General features: G+C 37.6%; 1 protein-coding gene across 8 annotated transcripts in view; it reads right to left on the bottom strand.

The window, feature by feature from the left end:
- Positions 1 to 12688, bottom strand: part of LOC309856854 (ubiquitin carboxyl-terminal hydrolase 9X-like) — a 163198-nt gene that overhangs the window by 125447 nt on the left and 25063 nt on the right. For all 8 annotated transcript variants that reach the window (XM_082718527.1, XM_082718526.1, XM_082718524.1 and 5 more), the window contains one exon: positions 5524 to 5777. In XM_082718527.1, the coding sequence (XP_082574653.1) occupies positions 5524 to 5619 (96 nt within the window). In that variant the 5' untranslated portion in view covers positions 5620 to 5777. The remainder of the gene's footprint in view (positions 1 to 5523; positions 5778 to 12688) is intronic.

Below are 12688 nucleotides of genomic sequence, written 5' to 3'. Positions count from 1 at the left end.
GCAGAGCAACCTTGAAAAAGAAAAGCAAATCTGGAAGCATCCTAATTTTGGGTTTCTAGCTGTGTGACAAAGCTGTAGTCATCAAGACAGCATGGTACTGGTGCAAAAACAGATACATAGATCAATGGAACAGAACAGAAAACCCAGAAATGAACCCACAACTATAAGGTCAACTAATCTTCAACAAAACAGGAAAGAATATCCACTGGGAAAAAACTGTCTTCAATAATGGTTTTAGGAGGGACGCCTGGGTGGTTCAGTGGGTTGAAGCCTCTGGCTTCCGCTCAGGTCATGATCCCAGGGTCCTGGGATAGAGCCCCCCATCTGGCTCTCTGCTCAGTGGGGAGCCTGCTTGTTCTTCTATCTCTGCCCACTTATGATCTCTGTCTAATAAATAAATAATGGTGTTGGGAAAACCAATAGCAACATGAAGAATAAAAAATCTGGACTACATTCTTATACCATACACAAAATTAAATTTTAGAACAGATGAAAGACCTAAATGTGAAAAACAGGAAACCATAAAAATGCAAAAGAACACAGGTAGAAACCTGGATTCTTACTAGATACATCTCTGGACACAAGGGATACAAAAGCAAAAATGAACTACCGGGACTTCATCAAGATAAAAGGCTTTTGCACAGCAAAGGAACCAATAAGCAAAACTAAAAGGGAGCCTACAGAAAGAGAGAAGATATTTGCAAACGACACAGCTGATACATTTTTAGTACCTTAAATATGTAAATAACTTCTAAAATTCAACAACCAAAATGCAATTCAGTTAAACAGTGGGTAAAAGACATTAATAGACACTTTTCCAAAGACAACATCCAGATTGCTAACAGACACATGAAAAGATGCTCAACACCATTCATCATCAAGGAAATAAAACTCAAAACCACGGTGAGATATCACCTAATACCTGTCAGAATGGCTAAAATTAAGGACACATGAAACAACAGGTGTTGGTGAGGATGTAGACAATGAATATTGGTGGGAATGCAAATTGGTACAGCCACTCTGGAAACAGTAATGAAGATTCCTCCAAAAGTTAAAAACAGAATAACCCTTTGAACCAGCAACTACACTGACAAGCATTTACTTAGTAAAGCAGAAGTTAAGATGGTGAATACTAGGGGGACCCTAAGTTTGCCTACAAAAATACTGATTCAAAGGGACATATGTACTCCAAAGTTTATGGAATCACTATCAGTAATAGCTAAACTAGGGAAAGAGCCCCACTGTCCACTAACCGATGAAAGGATAAAGATGTCTTCCATACATACAATGGAATATTAATTAGCCTTGAAAAAGGATGAAATCTGCCATTTGCAATGACATGGATGCAGCTAGAAAGTATAATGCCAAGTGAAGTAAGTAAAAGACAAATACCATATAATTTGACTCATGTGGAATTTAAGAAACAAAACAGATGAACAAAGGAAAAATGACAGAATATGAAAAACACACTCTTAAACTATAAGAGATTCTTAAATTTAAAGAAAAAGGGTAAATGGAAAGGGTAAATGGAAAAAGGATAAATGGTAAATGGGGGATTGGCTAAATGGGTAACAGGTATTAATGAGGGTACCTGTGATAAGCACCTGGTATCATATGCAACTGATGAATCACTAAATGCTACTTCTGAAACCAATATTATACTGTGTTAGCTAGAATTTAAATAGACTGAAAACTTAAAAACAAACCAAACAAAATAAAAAATAAATTAAAAACAACAACAACACTCAAACAAAACACACAAAGATTGAATGGATCATGCGACGCATGGTGTCTCAGTAGGTTAATCGGCTGCCTTCAGCTCAGGTCATGAGCCCAGCCAGGGTATTGGGATTGAGTCCCAGCATCAGGTTCTCTGCTCAGTGGGGAGTCGTCTTCTCCCTCAGTCTGCTTCTTCCCCTGCTTTGGAAGACAGTTTGGCAATTTCTTACAAAACTAAATATACACTAATATACAATCCAGCAATTGTAACCCTCGGTATTCATTCAAATGAGTTGAAAACATTTCCACAAAAAGACCTGCACGTGGATGAATATTTACTTTATACATAACTGTCAAAAACTGGAAGCAACTGAGATGTCCTTCAGAAAGTGAAAAGATAAAATGTGGTACATCCAGACAATGGAATATTATTCAGTGATTAAAAACAACCAAAAACCAAAAAAGACACAAAAGCAACCAAAGCCATGACAAGACACACAGGAACTTTAAGTACATAATATTAAGTGAAATAAGTAGTTATGAAAAATTTATATTCCATATGATTTCAAATATTTGACATTTTGGAAAAGGCAAAACTGGATAGGCAGGTAATTAGCTGCCAATGATTCAGGGGAGGAAAGAATGAAAAGAAAGAGCAAATTTTAGAGCAGGCAAAGTATTATATGATACCATAATGGTATATTTGTATCATTAAACACTTGTCAAATCCCAAGAATGTAAAAGGAGAATGTGAACCATAATATAAACTATGAAGTTTGAGTGATAACAGCATGTCATTGTAGTTTTGTCAATTTAGCCAATACCACTCTGGTGGAAGAGGCTAACATATTAAGGGGTATTAGCAGGATGGAGGTGAAGGAGATACAGGAACCCTGTACTTTTTGTTCAATTCTGCTGTGAACCTAAAAAGCCTCTTTATATAAAAAAAAGTAGGGGTGCCTGGGTGGCTCAGTGGGTTAAAGCCTCTGCCTTCGGCTCAGGTCATAATCTCAGGGTCCTGAAATTGAGCCCTGCATCGGGCTCTCTGTTTGGCAGAGAGCCTGTTTTTCCCTCTCTCTCTGCCTGCCTCTCTGTGGACTTGTGATCTCTGTCTGTTAAGTAAAATATCCAAAAAAAAAAAAAAAAAAAAAAGAAAAAAGAAAAAAGTATCAGTGGACAAGTTAAAAAGGCAGGGTTCAAGGCAATTTAAGAAAGACACACAATAGGGGCGCCTGGGTGGCTCAGTGGGTTAAAGCCTCTGCCTTCAGCTTGGGTCGTGATCCCAGGGTCCTGGGATCGAGCCCTGCATCAGGCTGTCCGCTCCGCGGAGAGCCTGCTTCCTCCTCTCTCTCTCTCTGCGTACTTCTGATCTCTATCTGTCAAATAAATAAAATCTTAAAAAAAAAAAAAAAAAAAAAGAAAGAAAGACACACAATAAAAAAAAAAAAAGCAATAAAAATGAGTGTTTTAAAAAGAGTAAGAAAAGGCAATACACATAATAACCCTGTTCATTCCCCCAAGATAATGCTGCATTTATACAAACACATGACAGGCAAGATAGATTTTTTTTTTTTTTAAGATTTTATTTATTTATCAGAGTCGGGGGGGGGGGGGAGAGCGAGCACAGGCAGACAGAATGGCAGCCAGAGGCAGAGGGAGAAGCAGGCTCCCCGCCGAGCAAGGAGCCCCATGTGGGACTGGATCCCAGGATCATGACCTGAGCCGAAGGCAGCTGCTTAACCAACTGAGCCACCCAGGCGTCCCAGTCTTGTGTTAGATTTTTAACACAAGAATTATTAGTAGAGATTAAAGATATCTCTGCGTAAAGATTAATGGGCCAACCATCCAACCTCAAGTCACTATTTTCAGTTTACATGCATCTTATAGGTTCAAAATATATCTCACTAAAATCGATGGAACAGGACCACTTAGCTGGTGCAGTCAACTGGGCATCGGACTCCTAATTTCAGCTCAAGGTCCTAGGATCAAGCCCTGTGTTGGGCTCTGCAGTGGCCTAGGAGTTGGCATGAAGATTCTCTCTCTCCCTCTGCCCCTATAGACACAAGTGCACAGGCACTCTTTCTCAAATAATCTTTAAAATTAAATTAAATTGATAAAACAAAAAAGTGAAATGGACAGGTCCACAATCCCAAGTAGTTTAACACACCTTTCAACCACTAGAAAACAAACAAATTTAGAACAAAACAAAATGAAACAAGGCCATAGTGAACATCTGAAAAGCATAATAAGCAAACTGGAAATAACTGACATTAAATGCTACAGTAAAATATACATATTTCTTCAAATTCTCATATATTCAAAATTAGTATATGCTGGACAACACATCAATCCTCAATAAATTCCAGAAGAGTGGCATCAAAGAATATACTCTCTAGCCACAAAAGTATTAAGCTATAACTCAGTAACAAAAAGGTTAACCAGAAAACCTCCAAATGCTTTAATGGGTAGCACTACATTTCTGAAAATATTCTTACATTAAATATCACAAATTTTAAAATGTGTTAAGCAAAAGACAGCGGATGTGAATGCATTAAAAGGTGTAGGACATAGTTTGGCAAAATTTATGATTTAAAATGCATGTTTTAGAAAATATAAAAACAAGGAAAAGCTAAACATTCATCTAAATTTCTGTATCATGAAACTAGAAAATGAACATCAATAGAACACAAAGAAAGCAAAAGCAAAGAACTAATGAAGATTAAAGATTGGTTTAGTAAGTGTAAACAAAAAAACCAAAGCTAACTGCAAAATGTTACTTTGTGAAAAGAAACTAATCCCCCTAGAAAAACTGCACAGGAAAAGAGTATATATAAATTACCACTTTCAGAAACAAAGGATTAATGTTATGTATTTCTACAAATATTTCATTAATCATACACAAATTCTTTCAGAAAAAAGGAAAATTAACTATTTCCATGTAGGCCAGCACTAAGCTTTGATACCAAAACCTGGGTTGGGCCCTTTATAAACACTGATTTACTTACTGTCAATTTAAAAATACAGAAACTGCTAATTCACAGATCTCTAACTCAGATGCCCTCAGGGACAGAAAGGTTATAATAAATAAGATAAGCCTTTGAGTTGTAAGGTCTTTGCAGTATAACTTTGACTTTTTCTGCTATTCTGAAGATAGGAAACAGAGACACTGTGGTGATGAGAAGTATGTGCATGAGCAAGGGAAAACATTTAAACGCTGTCAACCAAACCAACCTGGGGGCAGCTGTGGCCCCTATACAACCATATATGTGGGAGAGTCGCACAATGGGGGCTCTGGCTGGTCTGGTCTGCCATTCACAAAGGCTGACAGCTGCAAATACGGGTGGGGCATGTGTCCAGCATCATGGCTACCAAAGGCTGGAAGGACAGGGTCCTCAAATCTCTTACAGACCCAGGCTGTGGGTGGTTTATACATGCTATAATAAATGCAGCTTACAATACTAAAAAATAACTACCTACTTGCCTAATGAAAATAAGTATACAGAAACTAAGGCACAGATATTTTACTTAGCCATAGCGATAAGGTTAGTATGGTATAAAGAGCTGACTTAAATCTATGCTTATAATAAACTATTACAAAATAACTAAATTCTTTTGTCCTAAGTCTTCTATTAAAAAAATAAAAGGAACATTTTTAACCAGTACGACAGGTTTCCTACAAGTCTCAGTGACTCTTCTTAAATATAACTTAAAATAACAATAAGCTTCCATGACTGTAAATTATTCAAGATATCTACATCATTGTTTATAACTAATGGCACCAAAAACAGTCTTAACATGACTTACCTGATTCTGTTGGAAGTGGGGCTGAGACTGTCCATCAGGAGCCTGGCCGTGGCTGTCATTCCCTCCTATTGGAGAGCCACGAGTTGTGGCTGTCATTTTTGACACAGAACAGATCTTTGCTATTTTGTCTGCTTATGTAGTTGTTGGAACGGAAGAAATTATAGTCCACTTAAAGGAGATAAAGTACCAGCATATGTCAGCCTTAAAAATTTCCAATTCAAGGACAGACCATCTTGCACAGACCATCTCATAACCTAAAAGCAGAAGGAAAAAAGGGCATATTTGTTTTAAATATTAAAGAGACAATCATTCAATTTTAATGTGTATGGTGGTAACATCATTACTCTCTATAGTCTTTAACAAATGGTTTTAACAAAGACAAGTGAAATGTAAATTCTTATTAATACTGTTATTCAACCTACTAAATTCCTATTGTTACAGCAGTACTTATAACAAGAAAACATAAAAAGTATAGTCTAAACATTATATATAGTACCCCAGAAAAAATATAAGGTTCTTAAGTTGTCATACTCATCTTACCAAAGAATCTAAAAATGCTTATCAATTGCTGCCTTAAAAATACTGTGAAAATGTCTATATATTCAAAAACAAGCAGCCGAGTACTTTGTTTAAAAAAGAGGGGGACTCCAAAGAATAGGCACATATATAAATGCATTCACAATCCCTCCATTTGTGACTGCCACAAGATAAGCACTGCATAAAACAAGTGCTGCCATATTAAGTATCTCCTCTACTTTTTGCCAACCATATAAACATGCTTTATATGAACTAGATGACTTTCAAAACTTAGGGAAGCCCCCTATTACCCTCTATTTGAGTTCTGTTGCTAGCAAAACTATTCAAATAATTTTTTCATTCAACTCAAAAAAGTGAGCTGTCAATTTCATTTCATTCACCACTATTTCAAGTTTATTCTCTTTTTTGTTTTGTTCTTTTACTGGGGCTCCTGATCCCAGTGTATATGTCTTTTGTCTCTAATCTTAGTTCTCTCAAGTTCTTTCTCGGTCTTTATTCTGAGCCTAAAAATATGCCTAAATCTCCCCTTATCAAAAGCCATTAATATCTGTCCTCCAGAAATTTCTTGAAAGACATTTATGGTCATTCCTTTTTCTTACTTGATTCATGTTCGAAATTGCTTTTGTAAGATGGACTTAAAAGAGGTCCAAAGATGGACCTGGAAATAAACCAATTCCTCTAAGACTACATGCAAAGTTTTCTGCATAAGTGCTTTCTGTGGGGGAGGGTAAAAGGGATGATGGATGATCCAGGATCAAGACCCTGTTTATCCCTATATGACTCTGCAGGTTACAGATATTTTGTCACATTTGTTCTATGAATTAGAAATCTGAGACTCTAAGAGGCTAAATGGGTTGACCAAAGCACAGGTAAGGAAAGTATGCAAGTCTAGATACAATTAATCCTTTCTTTTTGGAAAGGGGACTGGTGGGGGAGGAGGGTATATTTTTCTACTTAAATTCTTCTTCATAAATTTTACTTTGCTTTGACTTCCTTTTGACATTTGAGATTATTTGAGCCAAAATATCTTAAAATTGTATTTCCCTGTCATCTTCTGTCTGCTCATTTTCCTCTACCTGGAGACACATAGTTAAGTAACCCACAAAAGTACTAAGTCATTTTCAACAAAAGGCTGTTACTAGACTAAGCAGAAACAAAACAGCAGTGCAATCTCCCTATCCTCATGTAAAATTATCTCTCTCTCTCTCTTTCTTTCTTTCCCTGTTAACATGCTCCACTTCCAGCAATTCATCAGTGCTGAGCAAATTTTCGCCACAGAATATATCAACTCCTGGTTTTGGTTTTATCACTCACATTCATCTCTATTTTCTCTTTCCCCCTTTGAGATTTTCCTTTTTTTCTGACAGTGTGATTATCATGTGCTTTTGCGTGATCTGTATTGGAATGTTGCTTAGATCATGATGGATTTCTATCCTTACTGTTTTCCGTCAATGTCCTCTAGTAACTACATAAAGCTACAAAATTGGGTAATTTCCCCCTTGTGAAACTTCTCTAGTGTTTTCCATGGGTTAAATATGGTAGGGCAGTAATGGCATATGACAGCATGGCATGGGTTTTTCAGTCCACTCACTAGGCACCCACTGGCAGTCTAGGATGAATCTGTTAGATTTTATATGAAATGGAATTCTTTGTTGATATTCTGATTTTTCCTTAGTTGCTAAGGGCCATCACCTTTGTGAAAGTTAAATCCTAGTTCTGATTGTCTTTGAATGTTGTTTCCCTAAAGCTAGACAACATGAGGTAAACTTCAGAGAAATTACAACAGGTCAATATTTTTGCTTGCTATTCTGTGGGGATAACAACAGGATGTCATGGTCATATGATTATTAGAACTAGAAAATGGGATTAATTCCCCAGCCAATGTATAACTCAACTAGCACTCTGGCCAATTCTGTGTGGCTGAGTTGACGAAACTGCTCTTTTATTTAAAGCCAGAGCATACCATACCGGATGGGTTAACTACAGACTTAATGGAGATAATAGATAACCCCACTTTCTTTATGATTCGATTGGATGATGTACTCTGGATGCTCCTTATCTCCTGAGTCAAGTTTTCTCCCTCTTGCCAGCAATTCCTTTTGATAAGAATATTGTTAAGCCTAGACCTCAAACAAAGAAGGCTTCTTCTTCTTCTTTTTTTTTTTTTTAATAATTTTTTTTATTTTCAAAGAAGGCTTTGTGATGGTTTTACCCCTTGGTCAGATTTATACTAGAAGCCACCTGTACAATCACAAAGAAAGGCTTTATTAGCTGAGCATACAACAGCCCTCCTGGTTAAAAGAGCTTCAAAGCTCACTATGGGACTTATAGTACTTAGGCAGGACTGCATTGCAAAAAAAGCAAAACTGTAAGCTTCCTCATTAGGACTCTGATACTTCCCAGGCATGAGATACACTCAGCCAAGAATTAAATGAGGTCTAGGAATTTCTCGAGAACTGCACCCCTACTGACTGTCTACTATTGCTACACCATTTTAGGGTGTGAGAAGTTCCTTCACATATGTTGTCTTAACATTACAGGTTAACTCCCACAAGGTATCCCAACAGGGACATTAGTAATCAAATAAAATCAAAATATCCACTGGTTTATTTGACATAACTGGTAATTGGGAATCTTATTTAAGGGATGTGATTAGAATTTTGGGCCTAATACTTGTTTTATGTTTATCCTTTTGCATGTGCTGAGGAATGTACCATCTGGTGTCCATCATGACCACCTGGAGACATACCATGGGCCCCTCGACCAATCCCTGGATAGATTCTGCCACAGAGCCCACTGCCCCTATTTAGCAGAAAGCAGCAGAGTGGTCACTGTTCCATTCCCTAAAGGCAGGGGAAACTCTAGGGGGAGGAATAAGTAAAGGGGGAAGAATAACAAAGGGGGCTATGGGATCAGGCTCACAGAAATCCTCAAAATGCTGAGGGGTAAGGAAATGAGATATAAGGGGACAAACCAGACCTCCTGTCCTAGGTGTCTGGAAGGGTGGGGGTGGGGGAAAAGGTGGCTAGAGGAAAGAGGGGGTGATTGTTATCATATCTACCTGTAATCAACAAAGAATAACCAGATCCTAAAAAAGAAGTAAACCATTAAAGATGTTAGTCAATAGTGCTGACCACAGAGAAGTCAAAAGGTTTAAATTCTCTGGTTAGCTTTCTATAAAAGACAAACCCTGCTCAGTGGCAACCCTGAAGGGACCCCTCTCACTCCTGACACCTTTTTCTGTATCCTTATCTATGGCGTGGCATCTGGTGGTTCAGTCTGTTGGATGTCTGTCATAATCCCAAGTACCTATGGCACCATATGGGGTACTATAATCCTAGGGTTGGGCCCTACGTGGTACCAGGCTGAGCAGGGAGCCTGGTTTTCCCTCACCTCTGTCATTCCCCCCATTTGTGCTTTCTAACTCACTATCTCTGCCAAATATATAAATACAATCTTAAAGAAGAATACTCTGTGGCTTTATTTAATCTCTTTTGTCCATGAGATTCATTCTTCCACTCTGTGAGACAAAAACATACCTCTCCCACTTCATCATAAACCCAGTGCAGCTCTTTCCACTCAGAGATCCTGCCCCCATGCTTTAGTACAACCAGCTTTTTGCAACAAAGATGTCTCAATAATTCCTTCTTGGCCATCGGCTTTGAACCCTGGTATCTTTGCTACATTAGACTCCACATCCAGCCTGGAATCCAACTCAAGGCTCAAACTCACAACTCTGAAATCAAGACCTGATTCAGTATCAGAAGTTGGACCCTTAACTGACTGAGCTACCCAGGTGCCCCACTAATGATCATTTCAAAAAGCCAACATTTGGTTTCATCAACTTTTTTTTTTTTTTTAAAGATCTTATTTATTTACTTGACAGACAGAGATCACAAGTAGGCAGAGAGGCAGGCAGCGGGGGTGGAGGAGAGCAAGTTCCCTGGCAAGCAGAAAGCCTTGATGTGGTGCTCAAGCCCAGGACCCCAAAATCATGACCTGAGCCAAAGGCAGAGGTTTAACCTACTGAGCCACCCAGATGCCCCTGGTTTCATTGACTTTTATTTCTTTGCTCTCCTCTATTTTATTTACCTCAGTGCAAATCCAATTTCCTTTATTAGCTGTGGGAAAATGTTTTCTTCTCTAAATTTATGAAATTAAATGATGGATTTAAGATTTTTCCTTTTCAATGTGTTTTAGCAATAAAAAAAAAATGATATTCTAACATCCCTGATGAATAAATAACACAAAAATACTACCAGCAAATAAAATTCAACAGCACATTATGGATTATATATCATGATCAAGTAGGATTCTTTCCCCCCAGGAATGCAAGGATATTTCAATAAAAAAAACTGATTTATGAAATATGGCACATTAACAAAATGAAGGGGAAAAAACTACATCACCATCTTAATTAAGGGAGAAAAAGCAATTAAGGGAGAAAAAAATTCAATATTCTGACATGATAAAAATACACTAAGCAAAAAGAGGAAACTATCTCAAATATAAAAGCTACATATGAAAAACCCACAGCAGGTGTGCCTGCCTGGCTCAGACCACTGGGTATCTGGCTTTGGCTCAGAAAGAGCCCTGAATTAGGCTCCCTATAAGTGAGACTCTGTTTCTTCTTCTGCCCCTCCCCACCGTTTGCGGGCTCTCTCTCTCTCTAAGAAATAAATAAAATCTGAAAGAAAAAAAAAAGCCAACAGTAAGCATCATACTGAAGCTGAAAGCTTCTCCTCAAGGATCAGAAATAAGACACAGATACCCATTTGTATGCTTTCTATTTAACACAGAACTGGAAGTCCTATCCAGAGCATTTATGCAAAATAAATAAATAAATAAATAAATAAATAAATGACATCCAAATCAGAAAGACACCAGAAAAAAGAAGTCTGTTGGAGATGTGTTGCATTTACAAATAGAAAACTCTAACAATTAAAAAAAAATGTTTAAAAATATTATTTAGGGCACCTAGGTGGCTTAGTTGGCTTAGTTGGTTAAGCGATTGCCTCCTGCTGATCAGTGATTTCAGTAAGGTAACAACAAATAAAATCAACACCAAAACAAAAAACAAAAAAACCCCAAAAAACAAAAAACAAACAAAACCCAATAGCATCCTTAACACTAACAACAAATGATCCAAAAAAGAAATTGAGAAAACAACTCCTTTCAAAGTAGCATAATCAAGAATAAAAGACTTAGGAACAGTTAACTAAAGAGGTAAGATATTTGGTACACTGAAAACTACAAAATATTTCTGAAAGGAATTAGAAGATATAAATAAATGAAAAGATATCGCATATTACAGACTAAAAAACTTACTACTGGGAACATGTCAATATTGCCCAAAGCAATCTACACAACTGATGTCAATCCCTGGTATCTCGACAACATCTTTTGGGCATATATATACCATTCCTAAAATTCACACGGAGTCTCAAGCAACAACCAAATAGTTAAAAGAATCTTGAAATAGAGCAGTGTTGGAGATGTCAAACTTTCTGATTCAAAATTCTGCAAACCTCTGCAAACCACAGTCACAGTACTGTGGTTCTTATATATAAAGACAGACCTGTAAGACTAATGGAAAGAAGAGAATGAAGAAATGAATGTTCAAAAGATAGAAATAAATGCTCAAATGAACATCAACAGGATCTCATTTCTCAATGAGAAAACGTAATTTTCTTTATCAACAGTGCTGGCTAAAAAGAATGAAGAATGAAATTGGACGCTTCATTATACCACAACCGGAAATTAATGAAAAATGGGTTAAAGATCTACCTGTGAAGGGGCGCCTGGGTGGTTCAGAGGGTTAAAGCCTCTGCCTTGAGCTCAGGTCATGATCCCACGGTCCTGGGATCGAGCCCCGCGTCGGGCTCTCTGCCCCGCATCAGAGAGCCCGCTTCCTCCTTTCTCTCTTTACCTGCCTCTCTGCCTATGTGTGATCTCTCTCTGTCAAAGAAATAAATAAAATCTAAAAAAAAAAAAAAAGATCTACCTGTGAAAACCCAAAACTACAAAAAATCTCAGGACAGGAGTGCCTGCCTGGCTCAGTGGGAAAAGCATACAATCTTTTAATCTCAGAGTTTTAAATCTGAGCCCCATGTTGGATGTAGACATTGATTTTTTTTTTTTAACGTTTTACTTATTTATTTGTCAGAGAGAGAGCACAAGCAGGGGGAACAGCTGGCAGAGGGAGAAGCAGGCTGCTGGCGAGCAAGGAGCCTGATAGGGGACTCTATCCCAGGACCCTGGGATCATGACCTGAGCCAAAGGCAGAGGCTTAAACAACTGAGCCAGCCACCCAGGCATCCTGGATGTAAAGATTACTTAAAAAATAAGTAAATGAATAAATGAACAGGTTTAAAAAAAATTAAAAATCTCAGGGCAAAAACACAGAAGAAAATCCTTAAGACATTAAAAGTGGCAAGGATTTCTTGGATAAAACACCAAGAACACCAACAACAAAGCAAAAACAGACAAACTAGACTGTCCCCAAATCAGAAGCTGCTTTGCATCAAAAGATACAAATCTGCAGTTCATATGGCAATTTGCAGAACTGAACAAAAATATGCAAATCATGTATTTGATAAAGGGTCAATATCTAAAATATAAAAGTTTC

This window comes from Mustela nivalis (assembly GCF_964662115.1).
Source record: "Mustela nivalis genome assembly, chromosome: Y".
Lineage (NCBI taxonomy): Eukaryota > Metazoa > Chordata > Mammalia > Carnivora > Mustelidae > Mustela > Mustela nivalis.
Note: the sequence above shows the minus strand (reverse complement) of the source record. Positions and strands in the feature narration are given on the sequence as shown.